This window comes from Notamacropus eugenii, chromosome 4, assembly GCF_028372415.1.
Source record: "Notamacropus eugenii isolate mMacEug1 chromosome 4, mMacEug1.pri_v2, whole genome shotgun sequence".
Lineage (NCBI taxonomy): Eukaryota > Metazoa > Chordata > Mammalia > Diprotodontia > Macropodidae > Notamacropus > Notamacropus eugenii.
Genome location: NC_092875.1, coordinates 79,882,906 through 79,904,410, shown reverse-complemented (window position 1 = coordinate 79,904,410; position 21,505 = coordinate 79,882,906). Strand labels below are relative to the sequence as shown.

At 47.2% G+C, this 21,505-nt stretch overlaps 2 protein-coding genes and 1 long non-coding RNA gene across 4 annotated transcripts; 2 read left to right on the top strand and 1 right to left on the bottom strand.

Annotated features, from left to right (window-relative positions):
• Window positions 1-1,384: 1,384 nt before the first annotated feature.
• Window positions 1,385-6,526, top strand: MRPL4 (mitochondrial ribosomal protein L4). The gene is made up of 9 exons (XM_072602432.1): window positions 1,385-1,592; window positions 1,709-1,766; window positions 1,849-2,011; window positions 5,063-5,114; window positions 5,228-5,345; window positions 5,468-5,574; window positions 5,785-5,894; window positions 6,083-6,156; window positions 6,318-6,526. The coding sequence occupies exons 1-9, from the start codon at window positions 1,527-1,529 to the stop codon at window positions 6,461-6,463; spliced, it is 894 nt and encodes a 297-aa protein (XP_072458533.1). The 5' UTR covers window positions 1,385-1,526; the 3' UTR covers window positions 6,464-6,526.
• A 999-nt stretch (window positions 6,527-7,525) lies between these two features.
• Window positions 7,526-9,403, bottom strand: LOC140500128 (uncharacterized). The gene is made up of 2 exons (XR_011965620.1): window positions 9,317-9,403; window positions 7,526-8,641 (listed from the first exon to the last, which is right to left on the bottom strand). It is a non-coding gene; the product is annotated as an uncharacterized lncRNA (long non-coding RNA).
• Window positions 9,217-19,351, top strand: ICAM1 (intercellular adhesion molecule 1). 2 transcript variants are annotated; one of them, XM_072602430.1, is made up of 7 exons: window positions 9,217-9,474; window positions 10,104-10,379; window positions 15,773-16,105; window positions 16,808-17,098; window positions 17,211-17,453; window positions 17,624-17,887; window positions 18,613-19,351. In XM_072602430.1, exons 1-7 carry the CDS (start codon window positions 9,408-9,410, stop codon window positions 18,795-18,797), a joined length of 1,659 nt encoding a protein of 552 aa, XP_072458531.1. In that variant the 5' UTR covers window positions 9,217-9,407; the 3' UTR covers window positions 18,798-19,351. The 2 variants fall into 2 exon arrangements, with proteins under 2 accessions (XP_072458531.1, XP_072458532.1); XM_072602431.1 differs by having other exon boundaries at window positions 9,228-9,474; window positions 18,618-19,351.
• The last annotated feature ends 2,154 nt before the right edge of the window (window positions 19,352-21,505 follow it).

Genomic DNA, 21,505 nt, shown 5'->3' with positions numbered 1-21,505 from the left:
TATCTACTACTGGCCCACCTTTCTCTCCAGCACTTAACCCCTACCCCCAACCCCCTACTTCTACTCCCAGGAAACAGAAATTTCCTCAGCTTTCTTGGCTCTTTCACATGCAAAACAGGCGGTAGTGTGCCCCTGAGAGCTTTCCTTCCCTCCTGCTATACTAACGAACTTAGGGGGAAGGATGTCTCTCTTACAACTGAAGGGAGCTACAGAGTCTGGGACCTGCCTACTGCAGCTCCCCGCTCCCTCTTGACCCGCATCCTCATCTCGTCAGTGCAGGACATCCGGTATAGATGGCCAGGTACAGGCAGCAGAGATTCAATGTTTGGACCCAATCTAATTGCTCTGCCCTGCTCCCGGAATTTTTCATGTTCCAGCTTGGCCATGGTGGAAGGTGCAGGAAGGGAGCTCAGTTGTGGTTAGGGAAGGGGCTCCTGCTTCCTTCAGCAAGCCATATCTTTAGTCCTGAGTCTCTGTGAAGCCAAAGCTTGGTGCCCTGCCTCAGTCTCTCTGAGGGGATATAGTCAGAATGCCCTGGGAAGGGGTCAGGTGAACAGAGCGAGTTAAAGATTGACTTAGGAGTCTGCAGAGCCTGACCTTTGGTTCTGTAGCCCACACTGTTGGGGAGACACAGTAAGACACCCAGCTATCCTCTGGGTGCTGGGATGGGAAGGTTGGAGGAGTTTGGAAGAGGGTGAGAACAGCTCTACTCTTGACGGGGGCCAGGACAGCCAGACCACATTAATCAAGGGGGGTTTCCCCAGACCACGGATACCGAAGAGGTGCCATAGGGATCGCCCTGACTGGGGGAGATGTGTACGGATCACATGAGCCCAACGAGGGGCTGCATGGAGAAAAAGGGTGAGCCGACTTCTATGACCGGAACGATGGACCCGGCAGCTGCTTTAGTAAGTGACGTCAGTGGCGGCCCCGTGTGGGGCCCAGAGAGCAGTCTGAGTGCACACTCTTGGAGAAGGGGGGACTTCGTTTAGAATCCTCCCTCCAGCACCACCAAGTTGCATGGCCTTGGGCAAGTGTTTTTTTCTGGCCTCAGTTTCCTTATCTGAAAAATGAAGGGGTCGGGGGCAAGGGACGTGAGGTCCCTTCCATAGTGCCTGGAGCAACGTTTCAGATCTCTAGGTAAATTAGGCTGTGATTGTCATTAATATTATTCCCATCTAAATCCTCGGGTTCTGAGCCCAGGACGGCCTTGGAGGCCGGCTGCGGGAGCCGGGAGAGGACCTGAGGCTCCCGATCCTCCGCGATCCCGGCTGGCCCCGCCCCTTCCAGCCCACGAGGGAGTGGGCGGGGTCACGAAGAGGCCGCTAAGCGGGGCGCCGAGGGGGCGGGGCCTGAGTGGGGGCGGGGTCGAGCATGGTCCCGCAGCGAGGCTGTCCCGCCCCCTGCACGGGGGGTCCAGACTTTCCCGCTCGAAATTCAAGCTCTCGACGTCTGTCACCCATGACGTAATTTCCGAGCGCCGCAGGAAGTTGCCCTCTCGCTAGAGGTCGGAGCCGGGTGCCGCTATGCTGCTGATCCGGGCGGCCTTGGGGGCTTGGGGACCCGGTCGGGGCCTAACTCCAGCACGAAGGGTGAGGGCTGGGCCGAAATGAGCCCAAGCTGGGGTAAAGGGAAGGGGTCTTGAGGGGGTGCGAGGGCAGAGGTCAAAGGTCACCCGGGCCACTCTCATCGCCTCCTCCCCGGACAGGCCCTGTCTACGCTGACCGGCGGAGACCTCACGAGCCCGGAGCATGCGTTAAGTACAGGTCAGGGGTCACTAGGGAAGGGGCGGGCTCAGAGGATGAGGGGTCGCGGCCGGTGCTCATGACCTTCATACCCCCACACCAGGACCCCCAAGCCCCGCCGGTATCCCCCTGCTCCGCCGTTGCGAGCTCCCTGTTCCCGCGCACCGGACTCCGGTGCAAGCCTGGGTGGAATCCCTCCGGGGCTATGAGGAAACGCGCCTGGGCCTGGCCGACCTGCACCCCGACGTGTTCGCCGTGCCACCCCGGTGAGTTGGAGAGGACCCCACCCTAACCCCCACCCAACCCGCTTAGTACGTGCTCGGTGAACTGGGTCACCAGGACGAAACCAGGCACGCTCCAGCCCTGCGTCCCCAACCAGGTATTTGCGACCTGTTTTGCAGTCACCTGCATAGTCAAGCCCCCTCCCCTCCCTCCTTGACCTCGTTTCTGTAGCCTTCCGGATGTCCTACATCCTACCTAGCACATTTTCTCAGAGTAAACACCTAACCAGCCCCTTTTTAGCGTTAAACACATTCACATTTACCAAAATTTGTCATCAGTTACCCCCTTGCTCAGATGCCTCATTAAAGCATATCAGGAGCCCTGGTTCTTAAAAACGATTCTAGGAAAATACAAACTCTGGCAGCTTTTACCAAGCCGGAAGGGACCATGAGACTTCCTCGCTGCTTAGATCTCAGCAGATCCTTTAGTTCAACCCTTTCATTTAAATGGGCCTGAGAAATGAAGCTTCATGCCCACATCAGTCCCTTACTCTACCTACTTTACTTAGCCCAGGATGCGTCTTGCCTGTTTCATTGAAGTGGCTTTCTAATTGGTAGTGTAGGTGGGAGCACCTCCTGTGTGCTAGGCAGTATGCTAATCGTTTTACAAATATTATCTCATCTGATCCTTAAAATAACCATGTGGGTAGATGCTATTTTTTACATTTTACAAGTTAGGAAACTGAGGCAGAAGTTAATTGACTTGCTCAGGGTCACACAGCTCATAAGTGACTTGAGGCCATATTGGAATTCAGGTCTTACTAACTTTAGGCCCTTTCTTATCCACTTCACCACCTAGCTGCCTCCCTACCTAAGGTCTCTCCTCTAAGCAATCCTCTGTCATACAGCTGCCAGTTTGATTTTTCTACAATACTAGACTGACCATGTCACTTGTTCTATAAACTGCAGGAGCTCCACTATCCAGGATGAAATTCAAACCCTTCTGTTTAGAATTTAAAGCCTTCCACAATCTGACTTCCATTTCTCCTCAACATACTCTCTGGTCTAGCCAAACTGGACTTCTTGCTATCCTTCATCCAGGGCTTCCATCCATCTTTGGACAGTTCATCCCCTCATTCCTGAAATTCCCTTCTTCCTCATTTGTTGTAGAATGCATAGATGCTATCAGAGCTCAGCCCAATCACCAGCTCCAACATGAGGCCTTGCTTGATTATCCCCAGCTGCTAGTGCTTCCTCACAACCCAGATTACCCTGTATTTATTTTATATGTTCTTATGTAGGTATATTGTCTCTCCTCACAAAATGTAAGCTTATTGAGGGTAGGAACTTTCATTTTTGTTTTTATATCCCTGGTGCTTAAAGAGCACATAGCTAGTAAGCCTAGATTCATGTTCAGCACAAGGCTTTGAATTCAGGCCCATCAGGTATCTGTTTTGAGGATTAGCCCCAGCTAAGTATGGAGAAATTTATCCCTGGGGAGTTGGCTGAGATATGATCCATTTTTCAGCTCTTTGCTGAACCATCTCTGAAGGCAGAGAAGACAGAGGAATATTTGTCAGTGGAGAGGAAACAGAAAGGAATGAATCCACAGGTCCTTGTTGAATAATGCAGCATGATATTACAGCATGGAGTGTAAGGTCTTTCAGAGCTATATGGGAAGAAAGAGGGAAATCACAGAAATCAACACAACTGTGAAGTGTGGATGGCTCAGTGTGGAAAATGGATCTTGTGAAAAAGCAGAGCTGCTCAATTCTTTTTGCCCTGCAACTAATAGTCAGAAAGCTTCTGGAATTCCAGAGAGGTTAAATGATTTACCACAGGGTCACAACAGCCAGTAGTGTTAGGGGCTGGAAGTCTTCGAACAAAGGATGAATGGCCCCTGGTTGGCTCAGTTGTACAGGGGGTGCATGCTGGTTTGGACTGGGTGCCTTTCCTTTTCTCATTCTCTGAAAGTGTCCTGTGTTCCATCTCTTTTCTGTAGTGCTGCTGAGTCCTCTGTCAATGTTTGTTGTTGTCTAATGGCCCGTAGGAGAACTGTAACCCAGCCTAAGGCAACTACCTCCCACCCCAGTACAGTTCAACAGGCAACACTATCCCATGTGCTGGGGAAGCCCTAAAGGGGCTTACATTCTACTGGGGGATTATACACAGAGATATACTGTAACACATACATAGATAAGTAAATGGCAGCTGAATTCGTAAAGGAGAGACCCCTAATGACTAGAGATATCAAGGAAGGCTTCCCATAGAAGGTGGCACCTGAACTGAGCCTTGAAGGAAGCTAAGGATTCTGTGAACTGGAGATAAAGAGGGCTGAGATCAGGGAACAACAAGGAAAGGAGAGTATGATATGTGTGGAAAGGAGGTTATCTGGAGCCAGCCTTTGCAGGGCTTTAGACCCTAAGCTGAAGAATTTGTTCCCTATACTGAAGGCAATAGGGAGCCATTAAAGATTCTTAACCTGGGAAATGACCTGACCCGACTTGTACTTTAGGAAGAATTTTTTTCATAAACCAATGAGATAATTGGAAGATGTCCAATAGAAGGGAGAGTTATTCAAAAGCAGGAGAGAAGGCTATAGCAATTTTCCGTTTAGGGGTAAAAGGCCTGAACCATGGTGGTAATCATTTAAGATGAAAGAAATGTTTATGGAGGCAGAATCAGTAAATCCCATCAACTTATTGGATATAAGGAGTAAAAAACAGTTGGCATTGACTTCTAGGTTATGAACCTTGGTGGAAGGTGAACCCATGACAGCTGATGAAATCTCCAAGAGAAAAGAGTATAGAAAGACAAGATAAGAGTCCCAGGACTTACTTTGGAGAACAGCCACAGTTAACGGACAGGACTTGGCTGACAGACCAGCAAACAGGACCCAGAGGAGTAGTTAGGAAAGAGAAGGAGAAAAGAATATCTAGGAGGAGAGAACCCTAGTGGCTGTGTCAGTACTTACAGAAAAGTCAAGGAGGATGAGACCTGAGAGAAAGCCATCAGATTTAGCGATTAAAATGTCTCTGGAGGACCATTTGCTGAGAGTTCACAGCTCTTACCTATGACTTTTCTTTCCTTCCTCAGGCTGGATATTCTGCATGAGGTTGCCATATGGCAGAAGAACTTCAAGAGAATTGTGAGTGTCATATTAGTGGGTAGGGGCAATGTGGGATAGAAGTGGGCATTGTAATAACTTGTCTCTTGCTCTTCTTTTCTCTCATTCTTTCCCTCCCTGCCTGCCCCCATCAGAGTTATGCCAAGACCAAGACCCGTGCGGAGGTGAGAGGTGGTGGGAGGAAGCCCTGGAAGCAGAAAGGCTCAGGCCGGGCCCGGCATGGGAGCATCCGTTCTCCTATCTGGCGTGGAGGTCAGTCCTGAGAATTTGGGTGTTGGGGACAAGGCACAAAAACATCTTTGGAGCTCATGAACCAAGGTACCCGCAGTAGGAATTCACTGGGCATTTATCAGACTCCCCCATCCCTACTCCAGGTGGTATTGCCCATGGTCCACGGGGTCCAACAAGCTACTACTATATGTTGCCTATGAAGGTTCGAGTGCTGGGCCTCAAGGTGGCCCTGACAGTCAAGCTGATGCAGGTACCAACTACTATTCCTTGCACAGAAAACGGGAGGTGGACTGGAAGTATCTTATCCCCTGGGAGTGGCCCTGGTGTTCTGGAAGGGGCTGGAAACCAGGACTCTGGCATCCTGGCAAGAGTTTTGATGCCTCTTTTCTGCTAACAGCCAGAATGCCCCATGCATAAGAGGCTCTAGTTGTTGAGGGCTGACTTGACTCTAACCTCCCAGGACGACCTTCATGTGGTAGATTCCTTGGAGCTGCCAACCTCAGACCCAAGATACTTGTTAGACCTGGCTCGGCACCGATGTTGGGGTGACTCTGTGCTCCTTGTTGATATGTGAGTGGTGCCTGTGGGCAGTGGGAATCATACCAGTTTTTCCTTTGGCTCAATTTCCCCTACTCTATCTAGGACTTCGGTTCATGATTGGGTGGAAGGGTCAGAAGTGATTCCTGGGCCCATTCAGGACCTCTTCATTCTGGATGTTCTTTGAGATGACATGCTGCTTACCTAGCACTGTGTTCCAGGGATGAGGAGATGCCCCAGAACATTGTTTCTGCTGTATCCAACCTGAAGACCATCAACCTGGTGCCTGCAGTTGGTGAGTGGCTGGGTCTGAATGGTCCAGCTTGGGAACTCCACTCATTTAGGAGGCCTCCCTTCTTTTTGAGTCACTGGCCTGTGGCATTAGGCTAGATCTGGGAGCTGTGAGATATGTGATGGGATGTCTCTAATCTTGGCCTTCCTCTTTTGTCCCTACAGGCCTCAATGTGCACAGTATGCTGAAGCACCAGACCCTAGTCTTGACTCTCAACACTATTTCCTTCCTAGAGAAGAAGCTGTTATGGCATGATAAGCGCTACACCGCCCTCTACCCATTCCGCCTGCCCTACAGTGACTTCCCTTGACCCTCCACAGTGACTGGGACTCCCCACTCCTGGTGTATCAGAATAAAGAGTCTTTGTCACTTATTGCCACCTGTTCCTGTCTTTGTTAAATATGGGACCTTAATTGCTACGTTTTGGCAAGTATCACACAGTTCTGGTTCTGATTCTGTCCTCCCTCCTCCCCCAAATACCTCCCTCATTCCCCCTTCCACCTACTCTTCTCCTTAGGCAGCCTCTCTTTTTCCTCCAACAAGGGTTGGTCAGTGAATCAGGTTGCCTGGCACCCTAGAGGAAATCCAAATCTTTCTTTCCTCCCCAGGCACCTTAATCTTGCTTCCTATCTCCCAACCATATACCCCTTTGGGAAGAGGAATCTGCCCTCAAACCTAAGGGCAGTAGAACATCTGTTTCCTTTTCTTCCCTTGCCCCTCCTTCCCCCTTCACCCCCCTTCCCCACTGAAACTTTGCTTCTTGATAAATGGGACAACCCCACATAGCCAATGAAGGACCAGGGTTAGACTTCCTTCATTTCTCCCCTACCTCCAATACTTAACAGATGAGTGTAGAATCAGGACTTAGGGGTACCTTACCCCTCCCCCCCACTCCCAACCCCATCCCTTAATTCTCTACTACAGATTTCCCCGGGCATTGTCAGGGAAAACCTGAGTCTGAAAACTTCGAAGTCCCACCATCCCAGTGCAGCCACATGGGGCCGCCCTTGGCCACAAGTCTTGGGTTTAAGGTTCAGATACTCATTGTTCAGTTTAGCTTGGGGAAACTTCCACCTAAAAATAACCTGTACATTCCCACCCAACAGCTCAGGATTTTCCAGACCTACGAACCTTAACGTGGGTTTCCCAAATCCCAGAAGATCTCTTGGTTTAATTAACTTTCCTAAGCTGCTTCTCCCAACACTCCCCTGTAAAAATTCCTTCAGAGACCATGCTGTGTCAGCCGGTCAAAAACCTTTGGCTTAGGGAGGAGGAGGGGAAGGAACAGGACAGTTGGATCTCGTTTCTGGGACTTGATAGGGAGTGGCTGAGAGTTTCACTTTTCCTGCTCTGGGGGGGTGAAACAATTTGTATTGGAATTAGGTTGTTTATTCAACTGGGGTTACTGCTCTAGAAATGGAAAGGGGTTGGGGCGGTCCCCTCTTGGGGTCTCCGAGGAAGTGAGGGCTCCGCAGATGAGGACACAGCCCTCCAGTGTCATCTCATTCTCGGTATAGGTCTCCCTCCCTTTCTGCTCGGAGACTGCTTCGTCCTGTGGACACCATGGCAACAACTTAGTGTTGGTCCCACAACAGGAAACTGGAGAGGGGGAAGGGTAGAGCCGAGGTGCCTCTGAGCTGAGTCTAGCAGACCCTCCCTCAGAGATAGGAAAGGGATCCCTAAACTTCCGAAATCCATCTAGTTAGTTCTCCTCCGGAGTTCTCAGTTCTGGAGTGGGTGGATGGGCAGAGATCACGATCCAGGGGGCACGGGCTCAGTTCATCCATGGAAGGCGGTTCTGAGATAGGAAGGATGGACCCCGGGCTTCCTGCCGCGTTTCCCAGTGGCCAGGCCTACTCTAAGAAATTCTAGGTTTCGGTAGATCCAGTAAACCAGTCCTGGTTCAGGTGACTGCTCCCCCGCGGCTTCAGCCACCAGGAGTGGATGGAGGTTTGGGGCCGGCTCCTGGACGAGTTTCCGCGGAAAGCCCGGCTCCACCTGGGTGCTGTCAATGCATTGCGGGTATAGGTCACCCTCCATGCTGCTCATGCCTCGGGAACAAAATACCTCTACTCTGTGCCTTGATCTTCTCCTCGGAATAGGGGCACATGGCTGTGAGGGTGGAGGGAAGGGGCAGAGACGTTTCTCTTCCCTAGCTACAGGGCTTAGTTTTTCTGAGGCGAATCATCCTGGGGGCCAGAGGTTAATCGGCAAGTCATTGCAAAAGTGCCTTCTTCCTCTTTCTCTGAACTATGCTGTCGCCCCCAGGCTGGGGCAAAGGGAAATTTAGTACTGGCAAATATGACAACAGTGTCTATAAGGGACCAGGATGGCAAGCACACGTGGTTGTGACTCTGGAGTTGTCCTGGTGACTATTGCCCCCGCTTCCTCCCTTCCCATGGTCACCTCACGATGCTTCTGCTAGAGCCTTGACTTGTCGCTGGCAGAGGATCCTGGGATACTCGGGAAAAGTTCTGCATTCCGCTACCTGCATTAGGGGGATGGGGGATTAGGGGAAAGGAGAAGGGCCCTGAAGGTTATACTCTCTTATTCTTCACAGGAGCCTGGAATTCCTAGGTCCTGTCCCAATCACCCTCCTTCCACTAGTTGTCCCTTCCAGCTTCCTCTGCTCTGGTAACTCCCCCCTCTCAAGGTTTAGTTAGAATACTCCAGGATCAGAAAATAGGAAGAACCTTCAAAAATAAAACCAAAACATTAGGGACGCAAATGCCGGATCTAAGCAAAGAATACATTTTGAGTGGGCCGAAAATACGTTAAAAATTCTGGATGGATTTTTAAAAAAATAATGGTAATCAACAGATTTACCAGATCTTCAATCTTACGTGGCTGAGGTGGGCTAGGTGTCATCTTTCTCCTAGATATGACTCCTTGTCTTTACGCCCCAAATCCTCTGCCCAACTCCTGTCTGGCCTCCAAACCGCTCCCCACCCCCACCCCCCACTAATGGCTCGCACGCGCTGTGTGACTTTTCTTTGGAAACTCCTGAACTGGGAGGGACTGATCCCCCATGCGTCCCGTCCCCCCACCCCCCACTCCTCATCCGGAAATACCGGGCAATTTGCTCTGGAGGGGAAAGCTTGAGGTTTCCGGGAAGACAGCACCGCCTTCCCCCCTCCCTCGCTCCAGCCCAGCCCCTAATTACCAAGGGGAGATCATAAAAGGAGCCCCGCATCTCAGCTTCGCATTCTGCGCTCCGATTTGAGTCTGGCTCGTGTTCTGACTCCCGCGCCAACATGCAAGCCCGCAGGCCCCTTCCCGCTCTGACTGCGCTCCTGTTCCTGTGCCTACTCTTATCCTCAGGTGAGATCCTCCATCTGGCTCTTGCCCATCCGGCCCCTGTCTCGGATCGCTAGCTTTGCTCGGGGAGGGACCGACGAGAGAACTGATGGGGGAAGGCACAATTCTTAGTCGTTCTGGGCTGGCGTCCAGCCCCGGAGCTTCAGTTGACTACTCTGGGCTAGGACTGAGTGTGGGAAAGAACTGGAGAAACTTTTGAAGTCTCCCATTTCAGGTGGCAGGTAGGGTAGAAATGAGTGAAGTCCCGCCGCTCGCTGACCTTAGACTCCGAAGGGAGTTAGGGCGGGGGAAAGAACACGACAGTGGACTGAGTTGGGCTAGGAGGGAGCCTAGTTTCTTGGGGTCCTAAGGCACCTTGCCCTCCAGAAGCCTTCTCTACCCTCCCGATCCCTCCCGGGGGAGAAGCTGATGGTTACCCATGGCGGGGGAATTCCAGGGCTGGGTTCCCCTCGAGGAAGTTAAGAGTCAAAAGCTCTCAGACTTGGGGTGGGGCAAACCCAGGGGGAGTTCCCTTCAAAACTCCTAAGATTAGTTCCTGGGAGATCGAGTTAAAATGTGTGGGTTGGGGGTGGGGGAATAGAAGTGACTCAGTTCCAAAGATCAGACTCGGGACCCGGGCTCTGTCTTTGCAGGAGCCCAGGAGAACCCGACCAAGCCTCGGGTCCAGGTGGATCCCCTAAACCCAATGATCCTCTCTAGCAGTTCAGTAGTCTTGAACTGCAGCACCGACTGCGTTACTTCCCCTGCCATCGGCCTGGAGACTAGTCTAGAGGCCCTCGAGGAGAGCCGCGGGACAAATTGGAAAGTCTGGAGGCTGAGCAATGTGACCTCGGATAACAGTCCCCTATGCTATGTCAACTGCCCTGGAAAGGGTCAAGGCAGCAGCAGGACTAATATCATGGTTTATGGTGAGTGAAATCGAGGTGTTGGTTTCAGGAATCTTGAGTCTAGGGGATCTGGTATGGTGAATGATAACCAGGATGGGCTAGTAGGGGTTGGGTGAGGTGGCATCTACCTTAAGTAAGGAGGAAGGAGGTGGAGTGAACCTTGGTGGTATGGTGATGGTTAGCCTGGGCTGAGAGAGTGGCTAGCGGGAAGAAAGGGCTGGATTTGGCAGGCAGACAAATACTCAGTCACCTGAATATTTGCTTAGGAATTCACTTCAACAAAACAAATATTTAATGCTACTGACTATGTCAACCTTCTAAGGGAAGCAAAAAGGAATGGGAGACTAGATGGAGCTGGGCCCCTGCCCTCAGGGAGCTCACAGCCTACAGACAACTACAGTTTGACAGCCAAGTTTACCGGAGGAAAGGTAGGGACTAAGCAAGAGTTGTCAGCCATTCAGAAAAGGTCGTGACCAGTTGAGTGATCAAGAAGGAACAGTGAACTTGAGAAATGTTCCTCCCCTCCTGTGACCCAGTCAGGCTCCTACAGACTATGAAGCAAGCTACCTTGGAGAGGGCTGAAACTACTTCCCCCAGCTCTTCAAATCCCCAACTTTATTCTTTCCACATTCGTTGGACAAATATTGAGCATCTACTGTTTTTCAGAATATTGTGCTGGTCACTGGAAGAGATACGACTTGAGACAAAAGATAGTCCCTTCCTTGCCCTTTGTACTACATACAATACAAATTATTATCTGATAGGTGCAGCCCACATGGGCTGGAGCATGGATGGCATATAGTGGAATCAGATTGTAGAGGGTAATGAAATGCCAGGATAAGGGATTTGGGTTTTATTCTTAGGTAAAAGGGATCCATGAAAGGTTTCTGAGCAGAAGAGTGATATAACCAGATCTGTCCGTGAGGAGAAATTTTTTTTTCTGGAGGGGAAAGAAACCCATATAAAGGATAGAATGGAACTGAGAGAAGGAGCATGTAGGTGGGAAAATCAGTTAGGGAGCTCTTGCAAACTTTCCTTTAGTAGAGTAATCTGCTCTGACAGTCTTGAGCTTGAGTATACTTCCAACCTGCCTCAGCTACAGAGAGTAAAATTCACTAGGGAGCTTCCTCCATTAGAGTAGTACCACCTTCCACATCTCTTCTGCAAAGAAATCTGAGCCTAGGGCAGAATCAGCTTAAAAAGTTTTTAAGGGCAGATTGTACAATGACTCAGGAAAAACTCTGCTTCTGGCACCTTCCACCTTCTTGTCTGAACTGAAGCCAGAATTCCAGTCTTCCACTCAACTCTGTTGATTTGCATTTCTCCAATCAATAGTGAGTTAGAGTATTTTTTCATAGTCTGTAGATAACTTTGGTTATTTTATCTTAAAACTGATCATATCTTTTGACCATTTTTCAATTGAGGAATAACTCTTATTTTTATAAATTTGACTCAGTTCTCAATATGTTTGAGAAATGAGGCCTTTGTCAGAAAGACTTGTTCCAAAATTTTTTTTCACAGTTACTATTGCTAGCATATTTCCCTCCATCCTATCCCCCTCATTTATTCTCTTCTCTCTCTCCTTTCACCCTGTCCCCCTTCAAAAGTGTTTTGCTTCTGCCTTCACCCTTCCCCAATCTGCCTTTGCATCCATCATATACCCTGCTTCTTTTATCCCCTTCCCCTACTTTCCTGTAGGGTAAGATAGATTTCCATACCCAATTGAGTGTGTATATTATTCCCTCTTTGAGCCAGTTTTGATGAGAGTAAAGTTCACTCACCTCCCTCACTGTATTTGGAGGGTTTGGGGGGAGAGCTGAAGGGAGTCTCTGCCTTTACTCTTCCATTTAACTGCTGAGATCCCTTCAGATACCATCTTTCTCTTTGTCCAGAAGTGTTTACATACCCACTGAACCTAACCTAGCTCACCTTTCTACCAATTTTCCACAAGAATAGGGATTGAGGTAGACTGGACCAGTGATTTCATTATATAGGGAACTTTCAGAGGAAGAAATTCCTTGCACCAAACTCTCTATTATACAAAAATATTACTATTTTTAAACTCTTTGCAAATGAGAACACATAACTCCTAGGTTTGTAAGCCCACTTGAAAAATAAACCATGACCTTAATAAAGCCATGCTGATACTGTAAATATAGCTTCCTTTTTAAAGTGTTCTCTAACCATCTCTTTAATGATTTTTGCCAGGAATTGGAATCAAGCTTATTTTGGTTTGTTTTTTTTTTTAAATAACTTCTACTTTTACACCTAGTAAATCTGCAAATGCATCTCTCCCCTCCCCCCAGTATAGAAAGTCATTCATCATAATAAGAAAGAACAAATTTAAAAAGAGGAAAAAACTGGAAAGCAATTCTGCCAAACCAACCAACACATCAGCTGAGGCTACAGTATATGTAGTGCTCTACATCTATAGTCCCATGCCCATTAGCCAAAGGAGGAAGGTGCATTTTCTCATTTCCTCTTCAGGGCTTCACTGGCCTAGAGTTAGCAGATTCTCTTCCCTGTAGTTTGCAGATTCTGTTTTCCTAGGGTTTGCAAATTCTATCCTTCCTCCCTTTTTAAAATTCAATTGTATTTTATTTTTAGTTTCAATGTCACTCCCCGCCTCCTACTCTCCACTCTACCCATTGAGAAGGCAATAATATTATACTCATTATAAATATGAAGCAATGCAAACCATTTCCATATCAGCAGTGCCCCCTTCTTTGGGGGAAGGGAAGGCAATTGGGGTTAAATGACTTGCCCAGAGTCACACAGCTAGTAAGTATCTGAGGCCAGATTTGAACTCAGGTCCTCCTGACTCCAGGGCCACAGCTCCATCTACTCCAACACCTAGCTGCCCCTGCCCCTTTCTTTTGCTATTTATTTTTCTCCAGTCCTCTAGATCTTCCCTTATTCTCTGATCATTCAAATATCCCAGACAGTGGCTCAGCAATGGCATCCACCAGTTCTTTCACTAAGGGATGAATGTATTAGTCAGGTGACTTGCATTCAAAGTGCCATTGGGGTCTTTCTTGGTATCTCCTTATCATCTTAGGTATTAACATCCGTTAGCCATTCTTGTTTTGTCTTTTCCACTCCAAAGATCGTTCTTAGAAAAAAATGAGCAAAAAATGAATACAGTGGTTTTACCTTCTCTCCGTTGTCCCCTGTCTTTGTCCCTTCCACGTGCATCATTGGCCCGACTTGTTCCCTTTAATCTTCCTCTTTTCCCTATCATAGCTTAAATACCCAGTCTTTTCTGTCATCCTTAATTTCTTCCCTGGCCTCAGTTTCTTTTCTTGTTGTTATCATTCCAGAACTGGAGCGTACTTTTGTATTTACCCTCCATTACCTCTCCTTGTTGCCATCTTCAGTCTGTAACTTTTAAAAATCCATATATTTCCACATATCCAAACTGGTCTTTTTAAGCAACTCCCATTTTCCCTCCTCATTAGAATGTTTCCTTTTGAACCTTCACAGTTGCCTAGAATCAGCTAGCTGTCAAAGTGAATTGAGTTGTGGTTCTAGACTCAGAAAGACTTAATAGTTTGTCCACTTATTAGCTGTGTGACCCTAAGCAAGTCATTTAACCTCTTTTTCCCTCAGTTTCCTCAACTGTAAAATGGAGATAATATTAGCACCTATTTCCCAGGGTTGTTGAGAGGATCAAATGACAAAATTATTGTAAAGTGCTTGGCAGAGTATCTTGCACATAGTAAGTGCTTAATAAATGCTTGTTCCCTTCTCCCATCCCCTTCAGAATTTTATTCTTGAGAGTGACTCATCTCTCCTCATCTGATTTCCCCAGTAAAATTTTAATCCATAGCATCTGGCCCATCCTTTCCCCTTGAAGCCTTGGAATTTGCTTTCCCCAAATCAAGGCTTCATGTCAAACTATGGCCAGTTTTCTTATTTCTATTAGAAATTTTAGGATGTAGTGCTTATATTCCTTTCAAAGTTTCTCTCATTTCCACTCTCAGCAACCTATTCATTCCTGTTTGTGAAAACCACATCCAGAAGTGAATTTCTCCTTGTTGCTTCCCTGATTTTTAAAAAAATTTTTTCCCCAAATGATCAAATATTTATTTTTTTCCTCTTTACTCTCCCTCTTGGGGGAAAAACAAAAACATGGCTCTTGTAACACATATTCACAATCGCACGAAACCAATTCAAGTGTTGGCCATGTCCAAAACTGCATCTCATTCCGAATGTTTAGTCCATCACTTGTTGGTCAGAAGTTGGTTAGAATTATTTTTCATTAGTCCTCTAGAATCACTGTGTTCATCAGAGTTATTGCCTTTAAATCCCTCAAAAATTGTTCGTTTTTACCATTTTATTTGTTACAGTAGAAATTGTTCAGCTAACTTCACTCCACCCCAATTCATGCAGGCGTTCCCATTTCTTACAGCACCATACATTCCATGCCATTTATACACCATGAATATTTAGCCATCCCCCAGTTCACCTTAGTTTCCAATTCTTTGCTTCCTCTGCCTTTTAAAGGATTATTTTTGCCCAGAGAGAATAAGTAACATAATCAAATTCACACAGTAAGAGACAGAGCGGAGTTTCTAATGACAGTCAGCTGACTCCTTTCCATTAGACAGCTAACAATGTTAGCAGAACTTCACACAAGAGGAGTTGAACAACAAAGACAGCTCAAGGAAGGGGGACCTGCAGTATGACCTTAGGCTAGTCACTTTCCTTCTCTGGTTTTAGTTTCCTTCTTTATAAAATAGATTAGTAGATAGAGGGATGGATGGATATAGGTAGATGGATTGATAAATGGATGAGTGGATGGACAGAGCATGTATTAAGTCCTTACTATGTACCAGGCACTGTACTGAGTAGTAGGCATACAAATATAAGTAAACAAGATGGTCCTTACCCTCAAGAAGTGTATGTTCTAATAGAGGGAAGAGAGTACAAGGGAAGAGAGTACATAAAGGGGATCTGGAAAGGGAATAGGGGAAGAGGGTACCCTGCTGGAGGCAAGACAACTGTTGCAGATAGGGAGATGTCTGGAGAGTTGAGTTGGAGGTGAAATGAGCATGCCTAGGATGCTTCAAGAAATGGTGGTCCGAGCTAGGGACTCACTGGTCAGGGGCTTAGGCCCTCCCAGATTTCATTTTATTCTTTGTTTTAAGACCCATTCCAGTTCCATATTTAACTAGATAGCTTGGGCTTTTGGTGGGCAAGGAAAATAAGAAAGGCATTCCTTGGCAAAGAAAGGCAGGTAACAGCCTGGCAGAAGCAGGACAAGGTAGGCAGAGGGCCATGATGAAGGCCTAGGAAACGCCATCCAGTTTGCCCCACCATGCAAAGCCAGAGACCTTCTAGAAGGGGTGGGCTGATAGCTAGTCACTGCCCCTTCCTACTTGATTATTCCTAGTTCCTTCCCTGCCCTCCAGAACCACCAAAGAACCTGGAGCTGAATCTGGAGACTTCTCAGGAGCAATCTTCTCTCCCCTGGATCCCTGTGGGTCAGAACATCACTTTAAGCTGCCATGTGGCAGGTGGAAGACCTCGGAAAAATCTGAGGGTGGTGCTGCTTCGGGGAGCGCAGGAGATAAGCAGAGAACCTGCTCCAGATACCCTTACCACTGCTGTTGTCAAATTCCAAGTCACAGCCAGTAGGGAGGATGATGAGGCCAGCTTCTCCTGCCATGCTGAGCTGAACCTTCAGTCAAAAGGACTAAAGCTTTATCAGGAAAGCTCAGCACCCCTGAAGTTCTACACTTATGGTGAGGGGTTGCGGGGGGTTTGAAGGGCAGACTTGGGGACGGGGTAGGGCAGAGGTTCCAAAACTTATTTGGCCTATTGCTACTTTTTAAAAAAATTTACTCAGTGCCCCCTGAAAATCTACTTTCTTTAATTTATTTTAATGTTTAGCATTTCAAAAAATTATGGGGGGGGGGTTTTCCTGCGTTGAAATTTTGATGATGCAATATTGTGTCATGTAAATGTATAGTATTATATTATAAACAAGTCATTACATGAACATATTCCTGCTGATGCATGCTGGACTTCTCGAGCTCACCTGCCAGCACTTGCTTGTTAAGAACTATTGTTGAACTTGACTATTGATCCGTTATAACTTGCATTTTGTGTGCTTATTTGGAAAATAATTAATCACTATGACTTTAACTCTGTTACACAACCAGATAAAACATGTACAAACAGGTTTTCAAATTTTTCTTCTCTTCTCTTCTTTATGTTTCCACCACCCTCTTATTTTTATTCAATGCCCCTCCAATTGCACCTGAGGGTATTACCAACCCCCCCCAAGGTTTCAGTGCCCCTCCCCCTAGGGTAGTGTTACCCACTTTGGGGACCTCTTGGGTAGGGAGAGGAGCAAGAAAGGCCCTGGGAGGATTATGGCCATATTGATGGTGACTTTGCTTTTCCCACTCACTGGTCTCCATCTTTTCCCCCTTTCCTCCAAGACCTGAAAAAACTGCAGCCAAAGCTTGTGACCCCCATGATCCTGGAGACTGGCACCAAGAAGCAGGTGAGCTGTGCAATGGACAACGTGTTCCCAGTGGAGAAAGCCCACATACAACTGTCCTGGGGAGGACAGAGGCTTATTGAAGACAACATTACCCGACATGGAGACATGCTAAGGGTCACAGCCACAATCATGGCGACAGAAGAGGACATGGGTGATAGAGAGCTGACCTGCAGTGTGACACTGGGAAATGAAATCAGGAGAATATCAGAAAACCTGACAGTCTATAGTAAGGATGGAAAAGGATCAGGTTGGGCTGGCTGGGTTGGGAGTTGGGGTTCAGGGGGAAATGAAAAGATTGGTGGAGGCAAGGATCATAACTCAGGTCTCTTTTCCTGCAGCCTTCCTACAACCTGTTCTTATGGTCAGTGGGCCTGTCCAGGAGGGATATCGAGTAAACTTGACTTGCAAGGCCCACCCACCAGCCACGGTGCTGATTGAGGGGGCTCCATCTGATGAACCTGACAGAATATCCCTGATAGCCCAGGAAGAGGACAATGGACGTTCGTTCACCTGCCAGGCCACCCTGAAATTACGGGAAGAGATATTCCATAAAAACAGCAGCCTGACACTAAATGTCAAATGTAAGTGAAGGCCCTCCAACCTCTGACCCTACCTTTTTGCTGCCATGGCACTGACCTTTCACTCCCTCCTCGGGCTAGAACTCAGTCAGAAACTCCATATTTGTGTATGCTGGGGGAGGAGGGGAGGAGACCCTGCTGAGACACAGCACTAACCACCCTGGTATCTACAGTCCCCCCAAAGCTGGATGAGAAATGCTCACCTAACAGGACCTGGGATGAGGGGACTGAACAGATCCTGCAGTGCACAGCTAGAGGAAATCCAGCCCCCACCGTGACATGTGTCAGAGAACAACAGATGCCAGTCAACGGAGGAAACCAACAGATGCCATTCAACGTATCAACACGTGTTGTTCGGTCCTACAGTGGCACTTACAACTGCACTGCGAAGAACTCACTGGGAGTAGCAAGCCAAGTCGTGTCAGTGTTTGTGAAATGTGAGTGACCAGGGATCTGACCAGGGAGGGAGGGGAGGGTAGCTCAAGTTCAGGAATAGGACCTTACTCAGAGGGGCTGGGAACAAAATAAATTTCATCTCCTAGAAGACAGGAAAGTTATTTTTGTTCTTTTTATCCCCTTGATGAGCACAGGGCCCTGCAGTTACTGAATAAATGACCTCAACATGTGGATGAATGGGTACAACATTTTAGAAAGGTCGTATAGACACAGCAGAGACATCCAGGCACAGATTAAGATGGGGAGGATGGTGAAGGCCCTGCAGCTGGGGCATTGTCTGAAGAAACTAGGGATACTCAACCTGGAGAAAAAAAGCCCTTAGGGATCAAGAGGCAGGAAAACTGTTCTACTATCTGAAGGGCTGAAAGGCTAAAGGTTTACCCTTGTTCTGCCTAGAGCCAGAGGCCAGAATGAGGGGAAGGGTGGGGAGAAAGCTACTGTAAGAAAAATTTAATCTCAACAGAAGGAGAAGGAAAAAAAAACTTTCCTAAAATATAGAATGGGCTGCCTCAAGGATGAATTCATGTTCTCCTTCCCAGGAGGTATCTGAGCCTAAAGAATTGGTGCCTCCCCTTTATGGAAGCTTTAATAAGGGTACTTTCCATCAGATGGATTTTGACAGGATTTGCCCCAAAGTCCTATCCAATTTGGGGGTCTTGGGAAAGACAGGATCATGGAATACTCATTGATTCATCCTTCCTTCCAGTCCAGGATGTGGACTCCCGGCCAATTATCATCGGCCTACTGGTCAGTGTGTTGGTTGTGACTATTGTTATGGGTGTAGGATATTCCCTTTACCGGCAGCGGAAGATTAGAAGTTACGAGTTGAAGAAGGCACAGGAAGCTAGAGCCTTGAATCCCATAAAGAAAGAGGATGGACCCTGCCCCTAGATGGGGGGCCCCACCCTTCCCTGAACTAGCACTTTTTTTTTGGAGAGTTGGAGAGCTGGCTAACTCCTTGTTGAAGAAACCAGGTTGTGACCAAAAGCCTGAAGCCAAGGCCAGGAAGCTATCTGACACTTTTCCTGGGTCTCAGGACAGCATATCAGGTCTTGCTTGATTTCTGGACCTGAAGTAGCCTGAAGCTTCTTTGAGCCACATACCAGTCTGGGCTAGGCACTCCTGGGTGACAGGAACAGGACTCAAGAATTCCCCGGGGATTGGACTTGTGGAATTGAAGAGAATGTGACTGACTACTGACCACTTGAGTCTGAGAATGGACCCAGTGATGTACCCAGTGACACTGACAGGGGAACATGAGTGGGATTGTGTGGAGCCTTGGACCAGCACAGAAGGAAACACTAGTTGAAGACTGACTGCCTCAGCACTTTGGACCTGGAGAGAGAAGGAAGATGCTGGAATAAGATGGAGAGGGTTGTCTTCACCCATAGCTTGTTGTCTTCTCTACTCCTACCAATAAAACTTGACCAATGTCTCTGACTCTACTTCTGGGGCAAACAACAATTTGTCTCAAGCCACCACCCTCCTGGTCCCCAGGCCCTTTCACCTAACCTTGGACCTGGTGGAAACCAAAAGCAATGGAGATGGAGCGGTTGTCACTGATTGTAAAACCAGGCCAGCCGACATATATAGTGCCTACTCATATATGCACACATACACACACACACACACACACACACACACACACACACACACACTGACTCACTCATGCACAGAGACAATAACTCTGTTTCAAGAGCTTCAATTAGGGGAAGTCCCAGTTTCCTAAGGCAGCCTACTCCACTATGGGATAACTTACCTTAAGCATTTCTTCTTGACATCGAATTTTTATTTTTACTTATTTGATTTTACATATTTTGATTTTTATTTCTCCTTGCTCTACACTCTGGGACCAAACAAAGCATACCTAATCACATGATACTATTTAATTAATTGAAAGTACCTATTAGTCCCCCTCTCCCACCTTCTCTTCTTCAAGTTGAATATTCCCAGTTCTTAAAAACCATCTAGGCATGGTGTTCCATGCCTGTAATCCTTGTTACTAGAAGAGGATAGGGCTGGTGGATTGCTTGAGTTCTGGATTTCTGAACTGCAGCAGGGCTAAAATAAATAAATAAATGACCATACTAATTCCAGCACCAATAATAGTAAGCCTGAGGAGGAGAGGCACACTAGGAAGAGGGAATTTGCCCAGGCTGGAAACAGAGCAGATCAATGGTTCCCTACAGGGTCATGAGTGATCCTGCATTTCCAGTCCAGGGGAAATTGGGAGGCCCTGTCTCGAAAACAAATAAAAAAATCACATGGCCAGTATGCTAATATATTTTCTAAAATGAAGCACCCAGAAATGAACACGAGAGCCTGACACATAGTCTGATAGAAAAAGTCCATCGAAGGACAGTGTGACACTAGAGGACACCCTCTAGCTGAGCCCAAGACATTCAATCTCATCTTATTAGAGTTTGCTGAGTTTTTATTAGAGTTTTTAGAGTTTTGCTAGAGTTCTAACCCTGTCAAGACCTTTTTGGAATTCTCTTTCATCCGATATCTCAGCTATTACTCTAGCTGTTTCATGTGCAAATGTGATAAGCAGGCCAAAAAAATTAAATTTAAATAAAGGCCTTTTATTCAAGTCACAGATAAAAATGCTAAATAGCAATGGCCAAATGCAGAATCCTGAGGCTCTTTGATAAAGATCACTTCTGAGTGGGTCTGAAGTCATTAATCACTGACTTCTGGGTCTGGACATTCAACTAGCTCTGAATCCATTTAATTTTAAGACTGCTTAGCTCTCCATTTCCAAAATGTGTAGCTTGGTTCTGGAGTAAACTCACACGGGCATAGTACAGTATATTTAAATTTTTTGACTTAACTAACAAATAGAATGGTTAGTTATTTGGGGGAAGGTTGCCTAGGGGTGCTATAAAAAAAACTCCTGGGACACTAAGGATGCAGTAAACTGAGAAAGCTCGGAAACCTCCAGCCTAGCTTAAATATGTTTTTCATCCATGACAACTTTTTCGAAATGCTTTGCTAAAACTGTATATCTACAGTAGCCCTCTGATAACTGTACCGATCTAGCAACCTGGTTGAAAAAGGTGACGAAGTTAGTTGGACATGACCTTTTCTTCCTCTGACTCTGATCTCTCATCTGATGATGATATGTGGGATTCCTGCCATGTCCCTTGGTGAACAAGTGACTACTTCCTGGCCCCATTTTAGAGTGGCAAATCCATGACTTACCTCCACTACATTCAGTGGTCCTCTTCTCTCTTCTTTGCTGCTTCAACTTCCAGAATTCTACCTCTTCTAGTACTTCCCCTTCTTGGTTTTTATACTAACACCCCTTTTTAAAGTGAATGTTTAATTTTATTTTATTATAACTTGGAGAGGGGTGAGGCATTCCTATTCCTCAAGCCCCTTTACTATCTCCTCTTTTAAGAGGAAGACCAACCTTCACTCTAGCCCACATTCAAACATTTTCTCTGCCCCACCTCCACCACTACCTCCCAACCTTCTTTCAAATGTCCACAGATCCACTTCTATACTTGCCTCCACATAGAGCTCCTGGGATTCCACTGGTTCATCTGGCTCAGTGGCCAGGGCAGGGGAATGGAGGAGGGCTATATCTAGATGCA